At 54.7% G+C, this 23,424-nt stretch overlaps 6 protein-coding genes across 6 annotated transcripts; 3 read left to right on the top strand and 3 right to left on the bottom strand.

Moving 5' to 3' along the window:
- The first annotated feature begins 1,020 nt into the window (after positions 1-1,020).
- APP1 (phosphatidate phosphatase APP1) lies at positions 1,021-4,590 on the top strand. Its single transcript, XM_076640437.1, has 7 exons — positions 1,021-1,476; positions 1,587-1,718; positions 1,809-2,950; positions 3,072-3,224; positions 3,358-3,519; positions 3,630-3,731; positions 3,804-4,590. The coding sequence occupies exons 1-7, from the start codon at positions 1,107-1,109 to the stop codon at positions 4,536-4,538; spliced, it is 2,796 nt and encodes a 931-aa protein (XP_076496698.1). The 5' UTR covers positions 1,021-1,106; the 3' UTR covers positions 4,539-4,590.
- Positions 4,591-4,797: 207 nt separating this feature from the next.
- On the bottom strand, positions 4,798-7,865 carry BDY24DRAFT_388834 (S8 family peptidase). The gene is made up of 10 exons (XM_076640436.1): positions 7,622-7,865; positions 6,879-7,153; positions 6,670-6,763; positions 6,467-6,574; positions 6,263-6,383; positions 5,996-6,173; positions 5,775-5,897; positions 5,669-5,701; positions 5,225-5,592; positions 4,798-5,151 (listed from the first exon to the last, which is right to left on the bottom strand). Exons 1-10 carry the CDS (start codon positions 7,815-7,817, stop codon positions 5,118-5,120), a joined length of 1,530 nt encoding a protein of 509 aa, XP_076496697.1. The 5' UTR covers positions 7,818-7,865; the 3' UTR covers positions 4,798-5,117.
- An 894-nt stretch (positions 7,866-8,759) lies between these two features.
- On the bottom strand, positions 8,760-16,034 carry BDY24DRAFT_388831 (ABC-2 type transporter). The gene is made up of 34 exons (XM_076640435.1): positions 15,863-16,034; positions 15,506-15,713; positions 15,301-15,384; positions 14,932-15,185; positions 14,791-14,855; positions 14,623-14,700; positions 14,454-14,526; positions 13,989-14,368; positions 13,725-13,924; positions 13,429-13,533; positions 13,302-13,351; positions 13,081-13,224; positions 12,987-13,006; positions 12,725-12,918; positions 12,600-12,644; positions 12,238-12,526; positions 12,078-12,159; positions 11,976-11,995; positions 11,762-11,895; positions 11,537-11,693; positions 11,417-11,460; positions 11,149-11,341; positions 10,976-11,076; positions 10,703-10,911; positions 10,562-10,615; positions 10,314-10,488; positions 10,167-10,251; positions 10,026-10,088; positions 9,908-9,960; positions 9,671-9,841; positions 9,501-9,588; positions 9,335-9,435; positions 9,147-9,219; positions 8,760-9,061 (listed from the first exon to the last, which is right to left on the bottom strand). The coding sequence occupies exons 2-34, from the start codon at positions 15,710-15,712 to the stop codon at positions 8,991-8,993; spliced, it is 4,062 nt and encodes a 1,353-aa protein (XP_076496696.1). The 5' UTR covers position 15,713; positions 15,863-16,034; the 3' UTR covers positions 8,760-8,990.
- Positions 16,035-17,905: 1,871 nt separating this feature from the next.
- Positions 17,906-19,341, top strand: BDY24DRAFT_388827 (uncharacterized protein). The gene is made up of 4 exons (XM_076640434.1): positions 17,906-18,214; positions 18,375-18,739; positions 18,874-18,975; positions 19,109-19,341. The coding sequence occupies exons 1-4, from the start codon at positions 18,146-18,148 to the stop codon at positions 19,227-19,229; spliced, it is 657 nt and encodes a 218-aa protein (XP_076496695.1). The 5' UTR covers positions 17,906-18,145; the 3' UTR covers positions 19,230-19,341.
- On the bottom strand, positions 19,342-20,423 carry TMH11 (Tmh11p). The gene is made up of 6 exons (XM_076640433.1): positions 20,267-20,423; positions 20,122-20,176; positions 19,871-19,987; positions 19,724-19,795; positions 19,571-19,611; positions 19,342-19,477 (listed from the first exon to the last, which is right to left on the bottom strand). Exons 1-6 carry the CDS (start codon positions 20,267-20,269, stop codon positions 19,457-19,459), a joined length of 309 nt encoding a protein of 102 aa, XP_076496694.1. The 5' UTR covers positions 20,270-20,423; the 3' UTR covers positions 19,342-19,456.
- A 1,843-nt stretch (positions 20,424-22,266) lies between these two features.
- On the top strand, positions 22,267-23,301 carry BDY24DRAFT_388821 (uncharacterized protein; the record flags this gene model as incomplete). Its single annotated transcript, XM_076640432.1, has 4 exons — positions 22,267-22,373; positions 22,438-22,555; positions 22,623-22,824; positions 22,908-23,301. Coding segments are annotated over 4 exons (821 nt in total), but the record flags the coding sequence as incomplete, so codon positions are not given.
- Positions 23,302-23,424: the final 123 nt, after the last annotated feature.

Here is a 23,424-nt window from a genome sequence, read left to right as displayed (position 1 = left end):
CTTCAAGTTCGGGGACTCTACCGCAGGGGAACGATGCGTACGTATCACTTCCTCTTGATCTCTTCAAGCTCTCGCTGATTGACTCGTTTCTTTTCTTCTTGCAGGCCTGCGTGAGCTCCCTTTCCCTCCCTCTCAACGCGTCCGTCCCTTCGCTGACCCTTCCTTCTCCTCTCTCTCCTCCTCTTTCCAGGGCAGAACAGCTTCTACCGGTCCCTCAGAATGCACCCTCAGCGGAACAGATTACCAGGTCAGTCTCCCTTGTTCTCCCTACCTCCTTCTTCTCCCTCAACCTCACTTTCGTTCTCCTTTCGTCCCTCACAGTATTTCTCCCACTCCCCCGCCGCAACCGTTTCTGGCATCAGCCGGAAAAAACGACATCTGGACACGACGAAAGATGATCCGAACTTGAAGCTCTGTCCTGCGGGGACGTTGGCTTGCTTGCTGGAGGGTGGGAAGGACAAGGAGGGATACGAGGTGAGTTTAGACGTCAAACGCGACGCATGTTCGTTTCGGTGCAGCAGCTGATCTTCACTTTCGGTTTGGTCTTGGGAAAGTGCGTGGACGTGGAAGAAGAACTGGAGTCCTGTGGAGGGTGTTTGGAGGGGAAGAGTGCTGTTACTGGAGGAGGAGGGAAGGTTGGACGGGAGTGAGTTCGATCTTCATCGACGCGTCGTTCTTCTTCATTTGGTTCCAGAAGTCGCTGAGCTGACTCGTTTTTGCGGGCTTTTCTGCAGTTGCTCGCTGATTCCTGGAGTAGTCCTGGGAGGAGTGACTTGTAATCAGGGAGTGTGTGAGGTTTCGAGTTGGGAAGTTGAACGAGGGGAGGGAGTGCGTTTTGGGTGGGAGGAAGAAGGGGGTTGGGAGGTAGGGTTTTGGAGCCTCTATTTTTCTAGTAGATATTTCAGATGGTTCATCATGATCTCGAGAGCTCGGAGAGAAGATCTATTCACAAGAAACAAACCCTAAATCGACAGCTCTCTTGAATCGGATGACCGCATCGTCTCTCCTCCCTTCCTCCCAAACGTCGACCTTCGTTCTCGCAGTGAAATCTTCCCCATCTCTGCCTGCTCTACTCTCCCTCTCTCTCTCTCTCTGAGCTCCTTTGGATGCTTGCTCGCCGTCTACCCATTCGACACTCAAACACTCTTCAAACCATGTCGTCTCAACATCACCTTCGAAGCTCGCCCCCATCCGCCCTTCGCCCTTCCCCTTCCTCCTCCTCCCACTCCTTCTCTCGCTACTCGTCCTCGATCACGTCGGGATTAAGCAAAGGACTCGCTTCCTTGGCAGGAACGGCGAGTTCCGTCGCTGGGAACGTCGGTGCTTTGACGGGAGCTACAGGGAGGGACGAGGTCGTAGGAGACGATCCAGAATCGAAGAGCGGAGGCTCAACGTCGAAGCAGAGGGAGAGGGAGGGAAGATTCGGAGTCAGAGCTGCCGTAGGAGGATGGTTGGGTTCTAAAGGAATTAGAAGAGGTTAGTAATCGGGTCTGTATAGTTGGGCAAAAAGGAGTAACGAGGGAGAGAGAGAAAGAAGGAAGGGGATGAGCTCGAAGCTGACCTTCGCTCCTTCTTTCTTTCCCCAGGCACCTTCACCACTCAAGATCGACTCTTGCTCTTCCCTGGATGGGCTGTAAAGAGAATCACCGAGGACGGAGGTCAAGACGATGCTCTAGAGAACGGAGCTCAGATCCTAGATCCGGATCGACCAGATCCACGTTCGTCCTCCTCTTCTTCGCTCTCTTCCCAGTTCCGACCCTCCACGTTTCCGCTCTCTCTGCTGAAAATTCTTCTTCTTCTCCTCGTAGACATCATCACTCCATTCGAAATCCACCTCCACGTCTCTGGATTCGCTACCACCGCTCGGCCACCCGAATACGCCAGCTTATACTCGAAAGCCTTCTCGCGACTCGCTCAATCCATCGCCTCGCTGCCCTCCCTCCCCTCCCCGCCCTCCTCAGCTTCCTCCTACTCCTCGTCCTCCAGAGCTCAAAGTAGAGACAACACCATCTCCAACAGCAGGACTCTTAGCGCTTCACCTCAGGAGATCGAAGGAGAAGGAGGGAAGCACCAGCCGGAGCTCTTCACGACCGAGCCCGAGGAGGAGGAGGGAGAGGGAAACCTCCGTCGAGACGGCTCGGTAGCTTCTTCGCTCAACAGCTTGGAAGATCTCGAGCCTCTCAACGCGTCCCCTTCCTCGTCAACAACAGCCTTCCCCACGGATCCAACTCGTCCCGCTCCTACCTCCCTCCCAAACCATCGCTCACCCTCGCGCTCAGGATCCCTCCCTCCCATGCTCGACAAATCCTTCTCCTCCCCACCCGTATCCACCTCCACCTCTTCCTCCCCAGGCCAGATCACAGCAGCCTCAACCCTGAAATCCATGCAAACGGATCTCCTCCAACTTCATCTCAACCTCCAACAACGTCTCCAACCCTTCTTCGCCTCCGTCATCCCGAATCGCCGAATCCTCCTCGAAGTTCGACCTCGTCTCCGACACCCTCCTCCTGCCTCTGACGAAGGAACCACTCGAACCAGCAACCCTACTCCTCTACCACCTCTCCTCAGCATGACCCTTACCACCAACCTCAACGGCTCCTTCTCCGAAACGCTCAAGGTTGGTTGGGACACCATCGTCGAGAGTCCAGAGTGTTTGCAGATGATCTTCCCTGAGAAGTTGAAGAAGCACGGAGCTGGGGAGGCAGAGTGGGTGTTGGAGGTGACGGCGAAGTTGCTTTCGCAGGATGGGGAGGGAGTGGTGATGGAGCAGAGTGGGTATCCCATGCCGAAGACGTCGACGCCGCTCACTGCTGGAGCTGGAACGGGAGGAGAAGGCGTAGGAGAGGAGGAGAGGGAGAAGGTGAAGGCGCCGGTTCCGTTGACGGCTACGACGTTGACGCCGTTGTCGAGTGCGACGGGGGTGAGGGTGATTAGTGATTTGGATGATACGGTGAGTCGACGCGTCTTCTTTTCCCTTCACTCGCTTCGTTCTCTCCTTCCTCGAACGCCGTTCTCGACCTCAACTCCTCATCTTCTTCAAGCTGACTGATTTCTCGTTATTCCCTCCTCAGGTCAAACGAACGGATCTCATGGCCGGCTTGCGAGAAGTCTTCCGGAACGTCTTCTGTCGGAGCGTCGGAGAGCTCGAGGTTCAAGGGATGGGAGATCTCTATAGATCGCTCGTTGGGGATGGCTCGGGTGGAGTGAAGGGGTGGCATTATGTTGTGAGTTCGACCTTGGGTGGTGTTCATAGAGCGAGGAGGCGGCGGGTCGAGTGGAGACGAGTTGTCAACGCTCGTCTTTCGTCGTTTCGGTCACTGACCTCCTCCTTTGTTCGTTTTGGCTCCTCAATCGCAGTCCAACTCTCCCTACGAACTCTTCGACCCGATTCATTCGTTCCTCACTACGCACGAGTTCCCTCCCGGCTTCTCGCTCAGGCTCAAGTTCTACGGAGGGAAGTCGACCTTCAAGGGGATTTGGGAGCCGGCTGGGGAGAAGAAGATGGCCGGTGTGCTAGAGGTGAGTGGAATCTTGTTATATCTTCGCTCGAAGAAGAGTTCGGGAAGAAAGACGAACCAGAAGCTGACGAGACGCGTCGTTCTTCTTTTCTCGACTTCGTTTCGTTTCAGATCCTCGACGGATTCCCTCAGTCGAAGTTCCTCCTCTTCGGAGACTCAGCAGAGCAGGATCTGGATCTCTACTCGACTTTGGCGATGCAGAGGCCTCATCAGGTGAATTCCGAGTTCGATCCGAGCCTTCGAGTAATCTTCGACGCATCCTGACTCTCTTCCCTCCTTGCTCAGATCCTTGGTATCTTCATCCGAGACGTCAGCGCCATGCACCCAACCCGCTCATCCACCACCTCGACCAGCAACTCCTCCCTCTCCGCTCGATCTTCCCCACCTCCCTCCCCTCCCCTCTTCCCCTCCGATGGACCGGGACGCGTCCATCGTATCGCTTCCTCCATTCGACCCAATTTCACTCGATCCAGTACCTCTTCTTCCACTCTCACCACGAACAACGTCAACAACAACCCCAGCGGAATCTCCACCCCTTCCTCTTCGAACAAACCAACTCGTTCTCGCAAGTCATCCATCTCCTCCCTCCTCCACCTCCGAGGCGAAGGCGATCAATCCACCGATGCCCTCTCTCCCAACAACCCTCTTCCCGATCTAGCCATGGCCAACTCCATGCTCGCTTCTTCTTCCTCCTCCTCTCTCTCCCAATCCATCAACCCAAACTCACCCGACCCTCCAACCATCTCCGAAGACGCCCTCGACCCTCTCTCCACCGCTCCTTCCTCCCCTAAACTCAACGCTCCCGCTCAAATCGTCGAACATCCCGAAGAAGCTGCTGAGGAAGCGATGAGTAGCGCTAGGATCAAGGCTTTGAAGGCGGCTGAGGCGTTCAGAGGGAGGTTCGAGAAGGCGAAGAGGGAGTTGGAGCTGAAGGGAGTGGTGGTGGAGAAGTTTAGGGAGGTTGGGGAGGTGGAGCAAAGGGTGAGGAAGTTGGTTTTCGAGGGGAAGGAGGAGAAGTAGGTTTGGGGGCGAGTTGTAGGTCTGTTGATCGAATCGTATGGTTTTAGAACGAGAGAGAGAGAGAGAAGAGAGAGGAACGAGCGACGCGTCAGATCCTTTCTGCCTCGACTCGTCGTTTCTGTGCTGCTCAGGAGCACGAACCTGAGAAGAACTCGATTCTCGAGAAAGGTGGGAGGGCGAGCATGCCTGGACGAGAGAAAAGCCTCTTCGCGTCGTCTCCTTTCTCTGTTGTTCCTTGATTTCTCGTTCCCTTCCCGTATGTCCGCACTTTAAAAAGGTTCACATATCTGCCTTATCATACATCTTCTTACTTTCACGCCCAAGCCAAATCAAAAGGGAAACAGCGAGGGTAACCAAAAAAACAAGGAAACACAGCGAGAAGCGTCGAGTTGAGAAGGGAAAACGAACGAGCAAAAGAACGAGGTCGATCAAGTTGCGAGTGTGGGGTGCATGCAAAGAAAATGGAAAGAAATCACGACGTAAAAGAATCGAGAAGGGAGGTCTGGGGGAAGCCGAGGTGACGAGAGGTCGGTTCGGTTCGTTGAGAGATGGGTGAGGGAGGGAAGCGGACGAGACGCTTTAACCCTTGAGGGTGTAGTTGTTGAAGGCCAACCTGAACGAAAGAAGAACGAGATAAGGTCAGTTCAGGCAGAAAGGGAAGAGACGAGAAGAAACCGAAGACTGACAGGTTGGGAGTTCCAGCGGGGAGCTCGCCCGAAAGAGCATCGACGGTCGCAAGAGCGAGGATAGCCTTCTTGAGCTTAGCGGGAGTGAGGGTAGGGACCTTGGGGGTAGGAGCGACGACGGCGGACCTGATGATCTGGGGGATGAAGGCGGCGACGTAGCTGGGGAGGAGAGACATGGCCTTCTGGAGGAGAGGGGTCTGGGCCGAGAAGGCGGAGGCGTCGAGGGTAGGATCGATGAGGGAAGGGTTGAAAGAAGGAGATCCGTAGAGGGAGAGGAGGTAGGCGGTAAGTCCAGCGATGTGAGGAGTAGCCATGGAAGTTCCGGAGATGGTGTTGGTGGAGACGTTGTTGGTGTTCCAAGTGGAGAGCTGAGAAGACGGAGACGGGACGGGAGGAGGAGTCAGCTCGGGGAATGACGTTGGAGAGACGGGAAGAGCCACTCACGATGTTCAATCCGGGTCCGAAGATGTCGACACACTGAAAGGAGAGAGGGAGGGAGAGAACCGGTCAGCAAAGGCTAGGCTGAGAGGTCGACGAAGACAAGACTCACCTTTCCGAAGTTGGAGAAGTAAGCTCGCTCGTCACCAAGAGTGGAAGCTCCAACAGTGATGGCCTTGTCAGCAGAAGCGGGCGAGTAGTCGCAGGCGTCTCGGTTGTCGTTTCCAGCGGCGACCTGAGAAGAAGGAAGAAAAGAGAGAGAAGGTCGAGGTCAGACGCGTGACGAGCGAAGGATGAAAGAAGGGAGACAGATGATGAGAACGACAAACGTACGGCGAAGTGAAGTCCAGAGTCGACGGCAGCGTTGACGGCCTTATCGAGAGCAGGGGACTTTCCTCCTCCAAGAGACATGGAGGCGACGGATCCCTTGTGAGAGGTCTTTCCGGTGGAGAGGAGCTCAGCGGCGGCAGCAGAGGCCTTCTTGGCGGCAGACTCAGCAGCGTAGAGGACACTGCAGATTGTGAGAAGCAATAAAAGGGCAAGATCAGTTACTTGAAGTCGACGAGAGTGAGAGGAGTAGAGAGAGAAAGCAGGACGAACCCGTCGACGACATCAGACATGGATCCCGATCCGTTCGATCCGAGCACCTTGACGGCGATAACGTGAGCCTTCTTAGCGACTCCGTACTTCCTCGAGGCGATGGTTCCAGCGCAGTGAGTTCCTGAGAGAGAGAAAAGAGAGGAAGAACGAAAGAATCAGCTTCGAGCAACGAAGACGACACGACGTGAAGGAGAGAAGACGAACCGTGTCCGTTTCCGTCCTTGTCGACGTCGTTCTTAGGGATGGTCTTTCCCCAGGAGGCTCGTCCCTCGAACTCGACGTGGTCAACATTGATTCCAGTATCGACGACGTCTGAAAGGAAGAAAAAGAGTAAAAGAAGGAGGTCAGCCCGGGACTGATCCGAAAGAGAACGTCACCGTTCAAAAAGGGAAGGAAGAGCGACTCACAGACATCGACTCCCTCTCCAGCAACAGAGTCGTACTCGTACTTGGTGAAGGTCGAGAGCCTCAAAGTCTCCCTGTGAGAAACTCGAGCGAGGCCCTGAAGGAAGGAAAAAAGAACCAAGTCAGCAAGCGAGGTCAATCACGCGGGTCCTCGAACACCTCCCTTCCTCAAAGGAGCTCGTCATCCAAGACGTGGAAGTCAATAGACTCACCCAAGGAGCCCCGATCTCAGTCTCCTGAGTCTTGACGATAGAATCCCTCTCCACGAAGTCGACCATTGGGTCCTGCCTGATGAGATCTACGAGCTCGGGGGAGAAGGTTCCAGCGTATCCAACGAGGTGAGGCGAGACGTAGACGTTCTTGGTTCCCGAGAAGGCATCCTCCTGAGCGAGAGCGGCGGCGAAAGGATCGGCTTCGTGGGAGGACTGAACGAGAGCGAGATGAGAGGTGAGAAGAGCGAGGTCGGCGGTAGGCTTGAGGACGACGACTGGGAGGGAGGAGGACAAGGAGGAGAGGAAGGGAGTCAGTTCAAGCGGGAGGAAGAGCGGCGAATGAGACAAGAGTGTGATGGGGATTTTGATGGATCTTTTGGTGGAATACGAAGAGAGAGAGGGCGCATATCTTCCATCACTCGAAGCGAGAAGAGAAGTACAGAAGACGAGCACACGACCAAGATGAAGCTCGTCCCATCTCCCCTCTCCTCCTCCGAGCAACCGATAAGCCCCTCCACGCTTCCTCCTCTCCTTCTTCCCTCCTTCCTCCTCTCTTCACACCTCGTTCCTACTGTATATGCACGTCTCTCTACCAGTCTCTCTACAAGCTCTCGAGATATCTTATCTCTGGAGAGAAAGCCCCGATCCGACGTTCGCCACCTCTCTTCCTCCCCCTTCTCCTCCTCCCTCCACCCTGTCTCTCCCTCTCCTCCTCTTCTCTTCAAATTGATCTAGGCACTCACTGTATCCATCCTCAACAGCCTCAACTCCTGAATCGACCGCAAGAGAGTGCAGAGGAGCCTTGAGACCTCCTTCCCTCTCGGACAGGACTCCGAACGTCGCAGGAGGAGGGGTGGAAGGAGTGTAGATCGGAGTAGCTTGGACTTGAACGGAAGCTACCAAAGCAGCGAAGGGGAGGAAGAGAGAGGACGGGATCATGGTGGTTGGAAGAGAAGATTGGTTTGGGTGGGTGGGTGGTGGGTGGTGGAAGAGAGAGAGAGAGAGAGAGAGAGAGCAGCTTGAAAGGGGAGGAGATTGGGTGGGGACTGTGCGAGTGCGAGTTCCGGAAGAGGGAAGAGCGACGATAGAAGGTTGAATTTCTTGCTATACTTGGGAAAGGCTTGGAAGACTGAAGAGAGAAAGGGAGGCACCGATAGATCGACAGATTCGGAGAGAAAAAAAAAGTACTTTAGGTCATCTTAGGAGAGAAAGAGGCGAGGCGAGGCGAGGCGGCGACGCGGAAGAGGACAGGTCGTTCTTGAACTCGACTGGCGAAGCTGCAAGACCGAGGCTCGAGAGAGTAGGTCTAGACCTTTGGTGCTTTTGAACCTGGCTCAGAAATACACTCTTGAACGACGTCCTGAGGGAGGAAGAGGGAAGAATTGGTGACGCGTTCGCGACGCGTCGAGCTCCTCTCAGAAACCCTCCGAAACTATCCTCAGCAACCTTCTTCCAAAACCAGGTATACTGAAGCCCCAGCTGATATCACTCTCTTGCGAAGGCAATCGAAACCGGTCCAAAGAGCCATCTGGTCTACCTCCCTCTCCTCTTGTCGTGACTCGTAAGCAAACCGTGCTCGTTCGAATCGACCCGTCTGACCTCTCCCTTCTCTTCTTTTCGCTAGGTTTTCGTCAAACTCTGTACTCGACGAAGACAGATGGGAACCTGGTCTGGTGGCGTTAGGGGGGGGGGGGGATGTCGGGTTGGTGGCCATAACGGAGGTCTGAGGTTGGAGGAGGGTCGTTCGACGCGTCGTTTCTTTTCGATTTCAATTTGCTTCCTCTCAGTTTGTGGCTAGAAGACACCCGAGAGCTGCTTCGATATACGACCCGATGAAAGCGAGGAGTGAAGGAGTCACACGTCTTTTTCGAGCTCGAAGCGTTGAAGTAAAGATCATTCGAGAGATCAGAAACCGAGTCGAGAAGGATAGCGCAAACCAAGACTGAAGGACCGAGATTAGAGTAGCTAAAGCTAGAGAAGGGACCGAGAGTCGCGAAGGTAGATAGGGAAACAAGTTGAAACGCGAAGGGAAGGTGAGAGGAGATGAAACATGAACGAGTCGAGGCATCTAGGTATGAGAGAGAAGAGAACGAGAGTGGGAGAAGAGGTCGATTAAGCCTTGGCCTTCTTGTTGGGCCTTGATCGGATCCCCATGAAGAGGAAGACGAGTCCGAGGCAAGCAACTAGGGAGGAAGAGGAGAAGGGAGAGAAGAAGGTCAGTCAATGGAGAGGAAGAAAGAGCGACGGGAGAGGGAAATGAGGACTGACTGGTGTAGAGGGCGGTGATTCCGATGTTTCGTCCTCCGTCGGATCCCTTGGTGAGGTTGACGCTAGCGAGGTACTGCAGAGAAAAGAGAGGAAGAGGAAGAAGGGGGAGTCAGCGACGCTTCGGGTCGCTCGAGCTTCGACGCGTCTTCCAGACTCCTGCCACACTCTTTAGTCAAACTTTTACCCACTTGGTTACCGTTGTTGTATGTACAGAACTTGCACTCATCAGTGGCCGAAGGGTCGTCGACGTATCCCTGACCGAGGTAGGAGAGGAAGGGGGCGAGGTACTCTGCGAGAAAGGGAAGGAGGTTAGCTTCGATTTCGCTTCTTCGCTTCGAGCTCGAGTCAACTCACCTCCACAGGTCTGTCCGGAAATAGGAGGGAAAGTAGCAAACTCTCGGTCGGAGCAGACGACGGGGATGTCTCGCAAGGCGTAGAAGACCTGCAGAAGAGGAAGAGACGAGCCGAGTCAGCATTCGAGTCTTTGCGAGCTCTGCCTGCAGTGATATGAAAGTTTTTCGAACCTGTCCACCGAGAGCATACGACCAAGGGTTGAGGTAGTAGAGCCAGTATCTCCAGAAGGCGGTAATCTGGGCGTAGGGGACGAGGACTCCAGAGAAGGAGGCAAAGATACCGAGGAAGATAGGGACGATGAGGGCAGCCTGCTGGGCGTTTCCCGCCAAAGCGGCGATGGACTGGAGAAATAACGAGAGGTCGGTCAGCACGAGCTCCGACTGTAGGAGGAAAGACAGTAGACGTACCATTCCGAAGAGGAGAGTGAAGAGGTGGTAGAGAAGGAGCATCGCGTACATGCCTGAGGACGAAACGAAGAGAAGTCAGCACGACGCGTATCGAAGGGGAGGCGAAAAGAGAACGAACCTCCTCCGTGGATAGGATCAGTGCTGAGTCCAACGGGGAAGACAACGAAGAACCAGATAACGTCTGAAGAATGGGTGAGAAAAGAAGGGTCAGCGAAGAGGACTCGACGAAAAGAAAGAGAACGAGAGGGACGCGACGCACAGTACAAAGTCGTGCAGAGGATGAGATAGGGAAGTTCTCCGACGAGCTGTCCGGTGACGAAAGGAAGCCAGTGGTACATTCGAGACTGAGGAAAGCAAGAAGATGGTCAGACTCTGAAGGAAGGCGAAGAGAGAGAAAGGGACGAACCTGCTTCTCGCGTCCCTCGAAGAGCATTCGAGCGTCAAGGAATCGAGGTTGGACCTGGTTGAGGAGTCCGGGGGCGATGAACATTCCCTGGAAGACCGTGAAAAGCCTGTTCTGAAGCGAGGCGACCGAGTTATCGAGTTGAAGGAACGAGAGACCGTTGAGGAGGGCGGTTCCACTGGATCGAGACGACGTGAGGAAAGGATCAGCTCTCGACGAACGAGCAAAGACAGAGAGCAGCCTATACTCACATGTGAAGACCAAGCTTTCCTTGGAAGTACTCGGTGCTTCGGTACATCGAGACGCTGAGGGGAGAGAAGGAGAAAAGTAGAACAGAGTCAGCGAAAGAAAGGAGACGCGTCGAGGAGACGAAGATTCGTTCGTCAACTCACCTGGACCTGTGAATGACGAGCTTGAACTGAGTAGCCATGGAGGTAGCGTAGACAAGACCATCCTCCTGGTAAGAAGGAGGCTTAGCAGCACACTCGGCGTTGAGGTCTTCGATCTCCTGCGTGACCGACTTGTACTCGGGAGAGTTGAGCCAGATCTCGTTCCAATCCTTGCCCTTGGACAAGCTACCCGACACGACGTCGATCATGAACTGCAGGAAGGTATAAAGTCAGCAAGTGTAGCGGAGAAAGGGAGTGAGGAGAGAGAGAGCTCACTTCGGCTGGGTTGGCGTCGTCGGGGCACGAGATTCCGTTTCGAGCAAAGTAGTCCTTCATCGTAGCTCCATGTTCTCCGAGCTCTCCGAAGTAGACAGTGTCTGAAGAGGCGAAAGAAGGGCAAGGGCGTGAGTGGAGGGAAGACGAGAAGAAGAGCCGAGTTTTGAACTCACGTCCACCTCGAGCGAGAAGAAGAAGTCGATCGAACTGAGAGAAGAGCAAGGCGGAGGGCTGATGGATAGTGACGAGCATAGACTGTCCTGCGTCGGCGAGCTTCCTCAAGAATCGGAGGATGTTGAACGAAGATTGTCCGTCGAGTCCAGAGGTAGGTTCGTCGAGGAAGAGCAAGATAGGTTTGGCGACCAACTGTGAAAAGGGAACGAAGGAGGGAGACGATCAGCCACGCGTCTTCTTCCCCTGCTCTCCTCGCTTCAGACGCACCTCGACTCCGATGGTGACACGCTTCCTCTGCTCAACACCGAGACCTAAAAGAAGGATGGAAGAAGAGGAAGTCAGCTTCGAACGAGCTCGACGCGTGCGTCGACCTCTCCGTCGACTCACCAGCGAGGCCAGTTCCGATGAACGCGTTCTTGAGGTCGCCCAATTCGAGAAGATCAATGACAGTGTCGACGAAGGCGATCTTTTCCTCGTAGGGAGTGGCGGCAGGTTGTCGAAGAAGAGCCGAGAAGATCAGAGCCTCCCTGACGGTGGTGGTGGGCTGAAGGATTCGACGAAGGTCAGCGAACGGAAGACAAATGCGGAGAGAGAGGGAAGAGCAGAACGAACCTCGTGGACATCCATCTGACCAACGTATCCGGTAGTCCTCTGGAACGAAGCTCCGAGGGCACGGCCATCGACGTTGATGTCACCAGCGACGACTCCCTCGTCCTTTCGAAGGGCCAGGACGTCGAGAAGGGTAGCTGAGGAGAAAGGAGAGTGATGGAAAGTAGTCAGCGATGAAAGACGAGACGAGATGAGACCCAAAAGTTGTGTTGCTCACTCTTTCCAGCACCAGAAGCTCTATTAAAATCGAAGGAGGTTGAAGGAGTCAGTTCGATCGTTCAAGACGCGACGAGAGAGACAAGAGGAGGGAAAAACGCACCCCATCAAAGCTGTCAAAGTACCGGGCTTCGTGTATCCTTGGACTTGGTTGAGAAGTTGACGGTGGCCTCCCTTGACGGGGACTGAGAGAGTGAAAGAGATGAGGTCAGCAACGAGAGAGAAATGCGGGAGCGAGGGAACTCGAGGAGATTGAGACCTGCCGGTGTAATCGAGCTGTTTCCAGGTGAAGACGGTAGTAGACTTCTCGAGAATCTGGTTGGCGGCAGGAGCTTCCTTAGATGATCGTTGTTCTCCGATGGGCTGCATCGAAACGTCTCCCTGCTCCTCGTCGACGGGAGATCCTCCGTTGGCGATGGCAGCCGATTCGTTCTTGTCGTTGGTTCGTTGGAAAAGGAGGTAGCTCTTCTGAGCTCCGGCGGCCTTCAGCCTCTCTACACCGAGAATGGTAAGGAAGATGAAGAAGATCCAGAAGGCGAGGATGATTCCGACCTGGCGAAAAAGAGACGAGGGCAAAGTTCAGCTCGAGGTCTTTTCGAGAACAGGAGAAGGGTGTGCAACGAACGTTTCGTCCGAGATGGTTGTACGAGTATCCGAGAGCTTGGTTGATCTGCAGGGGAGAAGAGAGGGGGGAACGAAGGTCAGCCGAAGTCGAAGAAAAGCGAGAGGGGAGAGACCGAGAGGACGAACGTATGCATCTCCTCCTACGAAGTTCTCTCCAACAACACTTCCTTGAACACTGCAGACGAAGTTTCCGGCATCGGTAGCGTATCCAGGACCGGAAGGAACGAGCGAAGCACCAACACAGTCGAAGTCGAGGTCGTGGAACTCGTTCGCCATTCCAGCCTCGAGTCCGTAGTAGAGAGGGTTTAACCATCGAGTCCCTGCAGAAAAGAAGCATCGAAAGGGATCAGACTCGTTCACGTCGAGGATGAGAGAGGAGAGGACGAACAGGCAAGCCAAGGCTTCATGCTGAAGAGAGAAGGGAGAAAGCAAGGGTCAGACTCGACGCGTCGGGTTCGACGAGGTTTCGAAGGAGGACTCACGAGCTCTGAGGAATCAGGTAACCAGTGTAAAGAATCAGAAGTCCGACCATGAGTCCAGAGACGGAGGAGGCTCCTTCGAAGGACGAGAAGTTGTATCCGATGGCTCGGAAAAAGGCGAGGAGGGCGAGGGTCGTAACGTAGGTACTTTGAGAGGAAGAGGAGACGGTCAGTTCAGAGTTTGAGGGAGTTCGGGGGAGGAGTGTCGAAGTCGGGGTACTCACATCGCCCAGAGGGTCATGAAAGCGGTTCCAGACATCTTGAGGCCAGCCATCTGTTTGGGGAAAGAGAGACGCGGATCAGTTCTCAAGTCGAGTCAAGGAACGAGAGAGGAGGTCGAAGAAGACTCACGAAGTAGATAGGGAGCAGGAAGATGGTGACCTGGGCAACGAGGATAGGGAAATCGGCGAGGACCTTGGCGAGAACGACGGCTCCAGGTCGGTACATGGCGAAGGACTGAGAGGAAGAGGCAAAGAAGGGAAGAGGGTGAGCGAGGGTTTTGTGGGCAGACGAAGGATTCGAGAGAATGGATGAGCCGGGGGAGTCGAAGAGTGTGCGATAGTTAATTCGAAAAAGAGTTGAGGTGGGAGGGAGGGAGGGGAGAAGGAAGAGGGAGGAAGGGAAAAGAAAGGAGACGAGCGACGCACCTTGTGCTTTGCCAAAATCGCTCTTCCTTCGAAACTGGTGGTGACCTCAGTCATTCCTAGCAATGCGTTGAAAAGTAGAATGAAGAAGAGAGTTCCTCCTCGAGTGAAAAGTCCGTTGGTGTTCTGAGGGAGGTTGTAGAAGAGGGAACCCAAGATGATCGATTGGACGACGGAGGATCCTTGCTTGATGATGATCGAAGCTACGAAGGGAAGGGAAAGGTCAGAAAAACGTACTCGAGTCGAAAGCGAAGAAGCAAGGCTCACCCTTGTCGTTCCACATGAGCTGGTACTGCTGAGTCGTGCAAGCCTTGACCTGCGTCCACAAGCCGGCGGTGTAGACTCCCTTTCCACCCTTAGCCTGCTCGGCCTTGACGACCTCCTTGAATCCGCTAGTCTGGTTCGCTCGAGACTCCGAGGCAGCGAGGTGTTGCTCGAGCTCGGCGGTGGCAGCTTGACAGACCTCGGAGGATCGGTAGGCTCGAACAAAGTCCTCGACGGTGACGGGAGCGGATCCCTTCTTGCTCTCGTCGATGATTCGTTCGGTGGCGACGGTGACACCGGTCAAGTAGTCGGCGATGTTGGATCCGGGTGCGACGACGAATCCGAGTCCCTCGAAGTAGGGTCGAGCTTCGGATCGAGGTCCCCTGAGGAAAGCGAAAGAAAAGAAACGAAGTCAGCGATCTGTCGCTTCGGTTTTCCCCCCTCCTCCTTTCTCCTTCTTAAACTCACCAGTAGATGCACTCCCCAGCAGCGATCACCAGAACCTTGTCGAAGAGGTTGTAGATCTGGTTTCCAGCCTGGTCTGGAGTTCGAAGAGGGAAGGAACCGGACGCGTCAGTTGAGCTCGAGCTTCCCGCTCTCCTTTTTCCTTCTTTTGTAAGGACAAGTTCCAACTCACAAAGCGAGACGAAGGTGGTAGATCCGAGAACATCGGTCAAGGTCCTGATGGATCGAGTGTACTCCAGGGCGGTAGAAGCTGTAGACATCGCAGGCGAAAGGAAAAGAGATCAGCGGGAAGGAGAGCGGGAGGGGAGCGGGAGATGGGAGGAAGAAAGATAGAACGAACCATCGAGTCCTCGAGATGAATTGTCCCAGGCCACGACGGAAGCCCTATTGACGAGGACTTCAGCACTGTTCGAGCGAAGAGAAGAAAGAAGGAGTCAGCCGACTCTCTCTCTAGTTGGATCTGAAACTCGAGAAGACTTACATCGACACTCGTTTCCTCTCTCCACCAGAAACTCCTCGTACGTTCTCGTTTCCGACGACGGTATCTCTGGCGTGCTCGATTCCGAAGGTCTTGAGAAGAGTATCGAGGTATTCGGCCTCGTACTGCGACCTGGACTGTCCGTCAGGTCGGATTCGAGGAGTCTTCATCTTGAGGGCGAACTCGAGGGTTTGAGCGACGGTGAGGACGGGGTAGTGAGTATCATCCTCAGCGTTGAAAACGATCTGTCCAGGGTACTGAAAAAGTCGAAAAAAAAACAGCTGTCAGCGACTGATGGGCGCCGATGGACAGGGTGATCGCCGTTCGAGGAGGAAGGAAGGAGGGGAAGGGCCTCGGAACCAAACTACTGACCTTTTCAGCATCCTTTGCAGTCATGTCTCCGTAGCAGACCTCTCCATCAACTCCCGCGTATCCATGTCTGAGGTTGGTGATAGACTTTTTGTAAGAAAAAGGAAAGAAAGAGCGAATAGGAGGCGTCAGAAAGGGAAGGAGAACGTCGAGCTCGGCCTTGGAAGACGCGTCGCCGGACTGGGACGATTTCTCAAACTTAACTCACCTTCAAGAACGTAGTGCATCCGGAACCAGGTCGTCCTACGACGAGAGCCATCTCTCCAGCCTTGAGAACACCGTTGAAGTCTCGCAACAAGTACTTCTCGTTCTTTCCGAGTCCCTCCTCGGCGGCGGAGGTCGACTTCTCTGAATCGGAGACGTTGGTGGGCTTGGATCGTTTGGAATCCTGGAGCTTGGTGAAAGGGTTGAACATGCTGAGAAGAGAAGGAAGCGAAAGGAGGTCAGCATCGAAAACCTCAGCATCTTCAGCACGAGCCACAAGAAGGGGTAGAGCTGAGGGGGAGGGTGAAGGGGAGGGGAAGAGGTCGAGGAGCCCGAGGAAGAGAGAAGAAGGAGGACTCACGAGCCGATATCATCACCGTACTATAGGAGAAAGAGAATGACAGGGAAGAGAGCAGGATCAGTAAAAGAAAGGCGGAAACGGCGACAGAGCGTGATTCGGAGGGAAGGAGAGGGAGGAGGGGAAGAGGGGAAGAAGAAACATAGGAGGTTGAGCTCACCATGGCGTCCTTTCCAACACCTCGAACGCTCAAACCATGCCAGGAAACATCGAGTCGCTTGTCGGTAGTGTGACCTTGATCTTGAAGATTCTTCTGAGCTCCCTTGAGCTGCTTCTCGAGAGTCCAATCATCCTCATGCCTCGATCCGGTCAGAGCTCGCTTGAGGGCTGGGAATCCAGGATCGTTGACGTCGATGGGTCGATTGACAGAGATTTCCTCTCCCCAGACGGAGGCGTGCTTGCTGAAGTCGGGTCGAGAGTGTTCTTCGTTCTCGTTGACGGTGGTGGACGATTTGGAGGATCCAGCTCGAGAGAATCGACGGGCTCGAGGAGGAGGAGGAGGAGAGGCAGGAGCGGTGGTTTGAGCGTCGAGAGCCTCAGGGTTGGGAGGAGGTATCGACATGGTGTCGAAGAGGGAGAGGAGGGGAGAAGGGAGGAGGAAAGGAGGTGTGTCGAGAGGATGGAGGTTGGGATCGAAAGAGGGAAGAGATCAAAGAGGACGAAAGGATTGCTCGAAGGGCGCCGGATGCGAGTTTGGTTCGCGGCGGTCTGAGACGCTCAAGCTTTCAGACCAACAGAGCCTCGCCATTCCCCTTTTTGGCTCTCAAACTTTCCGCTGAGGTCACAAGGAAGGCCTTTGAGATCAGTCTGAGATATCTTCTCGAAGGAAGGAAGAAAGAAGAGCAGGACCCGTCTTTCACCCCTTTCTTTCAGGAACGAGATCAAGACTGAAGGGCCTCGGCGACGGGGTCATCTCACCCGAAGCGAGTTAGTAGTTACGAGCGTGGTTTTGCGAAAGGATGCACCAAAAATTGCCCCACAGCCGTTGGTTAACGGAAGGGCGCCTTGGGAGGGTCGTCGGGCAAGCATGCCCATGCTACGGGAACGGCAGCGACGCGTTGGTCAGTCGGTAGATCGAAAAGAAAAGGACAGACCGAGAGATCGAACCAGATCGAACCAGATCTCTGTTCGACGCGTCGTCCTTTTCTCGTCGTGGAGATCGAACCTGAAGCTAGGTCAGCATCTAGAACGTCCATTGAGGATCTCGAGATGCAGAATCTTCAGCTGCAAAGCCGAGTTCAACGAATACAAGCCGGCGGGAGCGACACTTTCTCTCCTCAACTTCCCGCCGCCCGTCTTGCCCTCACACGCCGGAAAGGTCAACAACTCGAACAGCCACTCGGTAACCATCTATTAGCTTGTTAATCATCGAGTCATTGAGAGCCGCGAAGATTTGAGGAGTCATGCAACAAAGCGAAAGGCAGAAGAGAGCTTGACGTCGACGTCGATAAACGTCGTCTCAATCGTGTCTCTGAAGTCACCATTGGACGAGAGGGAGAGATGGAGAAGAAAGACACGAAAAGATATCGTTAAGGGGTGTTTTAGAGTCAAGTATGAAAGTTCTCCGCGAGAAGTGGGAGAATGAGGGAAACGCGACGCGTCGAATTGACCATCATTTCCCGACTCTCGCCTCGAGCCTTCTCTCGTGCTCTTTGGGCTCAGTCAGACGGACATAACCACTTTAAGCATGTCTTGTAGGAGTGTGAGAATCCGGATCAACACAAAGCTGAACCGAGGGAGGCTAGAGCTCGCTCGTGCGACGCGGTCTGATGAGCCTCGTCTTTGCTGTCTTGAGGTTGCGTAGACGAGGTTGCATAATCTCACAGGCCATCCTTTCAGGACGTATCAAGTCATAGGGGTCGAGGGATGAGAAGGCAAGGAAAGAGCCTCGTCAAGAAGATGTTTGGCGACGCGACCCTTTTTTCGACCAGCTGGAAAACGAGAAAACGTGAATTTGAGTCAGCCTCAGTCCAATACCCATTCTGGCTCACCTTTCAGCTCCAGAAGCAACATTCTTTCCTCCCACTGAGGTCGCCTGTACGGAATAGATAAAAAAGAAAAAGCGGAGCCTGAATCTGCACCTCTTGAACCTGTCCCACTCCCTCCCTTCCCGACTCCAACCATCACCCTCGTCTCAAAAGAAACACCCTCCCTCGCTTTCTCACCTCCTCTTCCAACCTATCACCCTCTCCCTAGGACATCAGCTCTTTGACCTCTCTCTCGAGCTCTCCAAGGACCCACACCAGCACCTCCCTTCCCTTCCCCTCCTTCTCTTCCTCCTTCCCGATGCAAGTCACGAGAAAGCTGGGTCTCCAGTTGATGGGTCAGAACTTGTCGGACAACTCTCACATGTTTGTGAGTACGACGTTCCCATTGCTGTCCAGGTAGCGAGAAGGAGAGAGGGGAGGCGAGGAGAAAAACGGAAGGGAAGAAACGAAACCTCGAGCTCACTTTTCCTTCCTCCCTTCCTTCCTTCCTCCCTCTTTCCTTCCACCCTCTATCTCTCTCTTCCCAGCTCGCCATCACCAAATTCTTCGGAATCGGCCACTCGCTCGCTCCTCTCGTCCTCTCCCGTCTCTCGATCCCTTACCACACCCGCGTTGGAGATCTCACCGAACCTCAAATCGCTTCCTTAACCGCCTACCTCTCCTCCACCACCACCTCCGAACTCCCCTCCCTCACGCCCGTCGTCGATCCCCTGGGGAACCCTGAGGTGTTGAAGTCGGCGAAGGGGGAGGAGGAAGGTGGAGCGGAGAGGACAAAGGAGGAGAGGGAGGAGGACGATTCCTTGAGGCACATCGAGATTGAGGTCGATAAGAAGAGGAGTGAGAATGCTCAGATTATGCATCTGTTTACTATTGGAACGTGGCGAGGAAGGAGGTACGTCCCTTGGTTCTGGTTTTGGACTTGTCTGTGCTGTGGTCCCTAGAGGGGTTGCAGACGAGGGAAGGAAGGAACCGTCGAGCTCAACTGACTCGTCTTCTTTTTCCCTCTTTCCCCTTTTGTCCAACTAGACATCGAGCCCACAAGCCTATCCGAGCCAAATCTCAACATCACGGAGGTCACGCTAAGAACTGTAACAAGCTCATTCGATTCGCTATCAAGGCCTACTCGTCGTGAGTCCTCCCTCCTTTCCTTTCCCTTCCTCCTTCCTTCGTCTCCCACTCGTCTTCCCCGTCCACCTTCGTCCGTCACCTCTCCCTGCACTCCGTACTAACTCACCTCTCTCTTCGCTCATCTCAAATCCAGAACTCCCTCCCCACGCTCCTCTCCCTCGTCCTCCTCGTCCTTCAACCTCGTCGGAGCAGGAAACGCTCGAAGCTCGCCCTTCTCGCCTTACCGAAGCCTGTTTGGAAGTCGATTCGCTTAGATCCCACCATTCTTACAGCAACTCGATACCTAACCAATGGAATACTGGTTCTCTTGCTCCTTCTGCTCTCCTCGTTTGAAAGTCGTTGAGTTTTCAACTGGATCCGTCGCGCCCTCGTCGTCGTCGTCCTTCCTTCCTTCGCTCTAGCACGAACCCCAACAGAGAGAGAGGTTTGGATCGTTCATGAGATTGGGGGTTCGTTTCAATTTTGCAACCTTTCGTTCCTCCTACTGCCTAAAGTCGTACACCTGCAACAACGAACAAAAACACAACCCAACGTCAGCTCGACGTCTCCTTCTCTCCCTCCTCCCGCCCAACGAGAAGGGCGAAACGGCGCTCACCTGCTTCCCGTAGTAACCCCCACCTAGCACTCCCAGTCCAGCTGTAAACGCGAAGAGCGAAAGAAAAGTGAGCTCGAAACGGTCGGGCCTTGTCGGACGGACTAGCGCTTCACCGACCCTCCCTTCCCTCCTCTTCTGTAAAGGCGAACGTACAAAGGATCTTGGGAGCCGTAGCCTTCCTGAACCGAGGAGCCGACACCGCCAACAGCAGAGCAGACGTTCCAGCTGAAAAAAAAGGAAGCAAGGGGTGAGCTGAGCTCGCGGCCAACGGAGCGGCGAGGCGATGGGCTTCGTGCTCACCAGCGGTCTCGTAGCCGTAGTCTAGCCCTTCTTTGATCCTCATGGCCGAGAGAGCGTAGAGGGATCCGATGGCGAATCCACCGATGAGGGAAGGGAGGGATCTGGTCTTGGTGAAGCCTGGAGAACGGAGGGAGGGGAGAGGAGAGGAGAGGAGAGAGGGGAGGAGGGGGATTGGTTGAGCTCGAGCTCGAACGAATGAACGTTTCTACGAGAAGAGAAGAGAAGAGAAAAGAGAAAAGGGAGGAGCGAACCGTAAATTCCTCCGGCGAAACATAATCCTGAGAGGGTGGAAGCTGGGTGGTGGGACTGATTAGAGAAGGGAGAAGGAAGGTCAGAAGGCAACGTCGGACGAGCACACGACGAGCGAGCATCCGTCGTTGGGAGAAAGCGACGCACCATGGTTGATTAGATAAGAGAGAGGCGAAGAGGAGAGTAGAGTGTGAGTTTGAGGTTTCTGAGGTGGTGGAGATGGTGATGGTTGAGTGGGAGGAAGAGCGACGTCGTCCAAATCGAGATCGTCTCGGCGGCGACATCTGACCGGTCTGACTGACTCTGAGGCGACGCTCGTGATGGAAGGGAAGGAAATTGATGAGATCTCTCAGAGAAGAGAAGGTTTTTTACTTTGTTGTGATTTTTGTTTTGTGAGAGGAAGGGATATAAAGACAAAAAGAACGCGTCACCTTCCCGAAGTTGAGCTCAAGTCTCGAGAAGCCCTCGAGTTTCCTTCAACGCCAACAACCCTCCCTTTCTCTTTTCTCTAGGATCAACGGATTCCTACGAATCTTGGAGAGACTGTCTACTGTGGTCTGAGGGGAAATCTACTTTGGGTGAGTTTGAGCGGAGGAGAGGGAGAGGCAGAGGAGAGAAGGGAAGGGAGATGGGCGAGGAGGGAGGGAGAGGTCGACGTTGAGGAGTGGCTCTGCTCACTCTCTCGGAACCAGATCTACCCCGAGATGAGAGAAGATAAGATTAAGATAAGATGCATACTAACTCAGGGTCCTACTTTCTTCTTGATCCAGCTCAAATCCATCCATCGGTCAACTCCTCGGCTCCTCCTCCCTCCCTCCTTCCTTCTTCCCACGACGATGCCCTCCCCTCACATCCTCAAAGACGCTCCTCTCGTTATTCCCTTTACCTTCGACGTTTCCTCCATCCCTATCTCTCCCTCTTCTTCATCTCTGGAGCACTACCCTTCTCCTATCCCTCTCGCTCGTCCAACGGCAGTCGCATCGTACGGATTCAACGACGACGAGGCCGACTCTTCTTCTCGAAGAAGAGGACTGGTCGTAGGATGCGACGATGGAACTCTCTGGATAGTCCCTTGTGACGACGATCGGGATCAGGAGACTCGAACGGGTGGAGTGGTAGAAGGAGGAGGAGGAACCATCGCCGGAGGAGGAGGATCGTCGAGCTCAACGTCCTTCCCTCCTCTTCCGTCCCTCCCTGAGATCACCACCACGGACGACTCTTCCTCGGAACTCGCTCCCCTCTCTCCCAACAACAAAGCTCCCACCATCTCACCAACCCATCGATTCCCTCGTCCTCTCCGTCCCTCCAGTCGTTCCTCCTCTCCCAAACCGACTTCAGCCCATCACCTCGGCAACCCTCTCCTCCCTCACGCAACTCCAACAGGAAGGAACCGAGTCCTTTCAACTTCGAGTATAGCTTCGAACCATACAGCATACTCCATCGCTACCAACACGACTCCTCCTCCTCCAGCTTCGGCTTCAACTCTCGTCAACAAGGGAAGGATCGTCTCGGGTCTGAGCGCGACCGTCGCGGCTCCTCCAACGATTACGACGGGCGAGGAGACGTTGGGAGAGAGGAAGGAGGAGCTCAGAGGGTTGTTGGAACAATCGAGCAGTAGTGGTGGTGGTAGGAGAGGCAGAAACGGAGGAGGCAGCATCAGTTCGATCCTCTCAGGAGCAGGAGGTCTCGGAACAGCAACCACCTCCCTCGAAGATGTTCTTGAATCTCTCTCCCTTCACCACAAACCTTCCTCCCCTCCTCCTTCCAACCTCCATCATCCAACTCCAACTCCTCTCCACCACGCCTCCAACGTCTCTTCCAATCGATCCAGCTTCTCCTCCTCCCGTCGCATCTCCTCAGCCTCAGGCGCAGGTCCTCACGCAGGCGAATCCACTTCAACGTCCGCTTCAGCTCCTCTTTCTCCCTCGGAGGATTTCGTCAAGCTTCCACAGTCACCTACGACCCTCCCACCTGGAGGACTGCCGCTTCCAGGATCGTCGAGGCATTCGTTCAGTTCGTTGAGGGAGGGAGCGTCCTCGCCTCGATTGGGAGCGGGAGGAGCGCTTCCTCCTTCGGCGATTCCGTTTGGTTTGACGAGGGAGGGTGGGAGTCGGGCTGATGTGAAGTGCTCGGAGGGAGGGAAGAGGGTGGTTCATGTGCTGCCTGGGGTTGGGGTGGGAGGAGGTGAGGGAGGCGTGAAGGCGTTGGAAGTGCTGGAGGAGAGGGGGTGGGTGGTGTGTTTGTTGGGGAGTGGGTGAGTCGATTTGCGTTCTTTCGTTCACTCGAACTAGTGCTGACAGTGTGTTTCGTCGATGCAGATATGTGTCCATCTTCTCCCTCCTCGATGGACTCTGCCTCTCGACGGTTCAGATCCCTTCGTCCGTCGCGTCCTCGTCCTTCGTTTGGAACTCGATGGCTGTCTCGAAGTCTGCTTCGGTGAGCTCACCAGACCTTCCTAGCTTTGCCTTCTTCTCGATCTGACCCTCTTCGTTTCGATCCACAGACCTACCGAGCGATCATCACCGGCTCGACGACAACACCTCCCTGGGACCCTTCCTTCTCCTCCGATTCACCATCTCCCTCTCGCTCCTCGAAGATCGTCGTTCTCGACCTGGAGGAAATGGAGTGTCTCCCCTGTCCAACTCCTGTGCCCGACCTTCCCTTCGCCATTTCGACGGTCCAGCTGATTTCGAAAGAGGAAGAACGTGAGTTCGACGCGTCCCCTCTTCCCGTCCTTCCGTCTCCGACCTGACTTTCTTCCTCTCTTTGCTGCTTCCTTCTTCCTCAGCTCCTCTACTCCTCCTCTCACCTTCGTCCTCGCCTTCGCATCACCTCCTCCCTTTCACCCTTCACCCTCACTCCCATCCTCACCCTCCTTCAAACCCCAACACAACCTCCTCAACCCCAACCTCCTCACCCAATCCTTCCTCCCCACCACCACCCGCTCCTTCCTCTCACAGCACAGACCTCTCAGCCAAAGTAGTCACCAAAGCCTTCAAGGATCTCTTCCATCGAGCTTCAGCCTCTTCCAAACCAACTTCTTCAACCACGGACGGAGCGGGAGGGTTGGTCGCTGGTGGTTGGACGCTTTCGTTCGGGGAGGTGCAGAGTCTCGTAGCGTCGTCTTCAAACGAGTTGGGAGTGGCAGGGAGGGGAGGGTGTTTGAGCTTTGGAGCAGGGAGGTGGGTCGATTGGTTCGAGGGTGAAACAGGAGGGGTGGAGGTTTGGGAGTTGGTCGTTGGGCAGGACGGAAAGAAGGAGAGGAAGGTGCTGACGAGGCTGGAGGTGAAGGGTTTGAAAGGGGT

This window comes from Mrakia frigida, assembly GCF_051309035.1.
Source record: "Mrakia frigida strain ATCC 22029 unplaced genomic scaffold BDY24scaffold_15, whole genome shotgun sequence".
Lineage (NCBI taxonomy): Eukaryota > Fungi > Basidiomycota > Tremellomycetes > Cystofilobasidiales > Mrakiaceae > Mrakia > Mrakia frigida.
This window is presented reverse-complemented; position numbering and strand designations above follow the sequence as displayed.

What these genes read in the sequence shown, in the direction of transcription:
- BDY24DRAFT_388834 (XM_076640436.1), bottom strand. Translation starts at nt 7,817, where the DNA reads ATGATCCCGTCCTCTCTCTTCCTCCCCTTCGCTGCTTTGGTAGCTTCC. An exon ending in ATGTCTGATGTCGTCGACGG is followed by an intron (nt 6,174 to 6,262) that starts GTTCGTCCTGCT and finishes CACAATCTGCAG; the next exon opens with TGTCCTCTACGCTGCTGAGT. An exon ending in CCCGCTGGAACTCCCAACCT is followed by an intron (nt 5,152 to 5,224) that starts GTCAGTCTTCGG and finishes TCTTTCGTTCAG; the next exon opens with GTTGGCCTTCAACAACTACA.
- BDY24DRAFT_388831 (XM_076640435.1), bottom strand. Translation starts at nt 15,712, where the DNA reads ATGTTCAACCCTTTCACCAAGCTCCAGGATTCCAAACGATCCAAGCCC. An exon ending in GCTGGGGAGTGCATCTACTG is followed by an intron (nt 14,369 to 14,453) that starts GTGAGTTTAAGA and finishes CGCTTTCCTCAG; the next exon opens with GGGACCTCGATCCGAAGCTC. An exon ending in TACCTGATTCCTCAGAGCTC is followed by an intron (nt 13,007 to 13,080) that starts GTGAGTCCTCCT and finishes TTCTCTCTTCAG; the next exon opens with CATGAAGCCTTGGCTTGCCT.
- TMH11 (XM_076640433.1), bottom strand. An exon ending in TTTCGCCGGAGGAATTTACG is followed by an intron (nt 19,988 to 20,121) that starts GTTCGCTCCTCC and finishes TCCGTTCTCCAG; the next exon opens with GCTTCACCAAGACCAGATCC. An exon ending in TACGGCTCCCAAGATCCTTT is followed by an intron (nt 19,612 to 19,723) that starts GTACGTTCGCCT and finishes TCGCGTTTACAG; the next exon opens with CTGGACTGGGAGTGCTAGGT.
- BDY24DRAFT_388827 (XM_076640434.1), top strand. Translation starts at nt 18,146, where the DNA reads ATGCAAGTCACGAGAAAGCTGGGTCTCCAGTTGATGGGTCAGAACTTG. An exon ending in GGAACGTGGCGAGGAAGGAG is followed by an intron (nt 18,740 to 18,873) that starts GTACGTCCCTTG and finishes TTGTCCAACTAG; the next exon opens with ACATCGAGCCCACAAGCCTA. An exon ending in GCTATCAAGGCCTACTCGTC is followed by an intron (nt 18,976 to 19,108) that starts GTGAGTCCTCCC and finishes TCTCAAATCCAG; the next exon opens with AACTCCCTCCCCACGCTCCT.
- APP1 (XM_076640437.1), top strand. Translation starts at nt 1,107, where the DNA reads ATGCTTGCTCGCCGTCTACCCATTCGACACTCAAACACTCTTCAAACC. An exon ending in TGAAGGGGTGGCATTATGTT is followed by an intron (nt 3,225 to 3,357) that starts GTGAGTTCGACC and finishes CCTCAATCGCAG; the next exon opens with TCCAACTCTCCCTACGAACT. An exon ending in AGATGGCCGGTGTGCTAGAG is followed by an intron (nt 3,520 to 3,629) that starts GTGAGTGGAATC and finishes GTTTCGTTTCAG; the next exon opens with ATCCTCGACGGATTCCCTCA.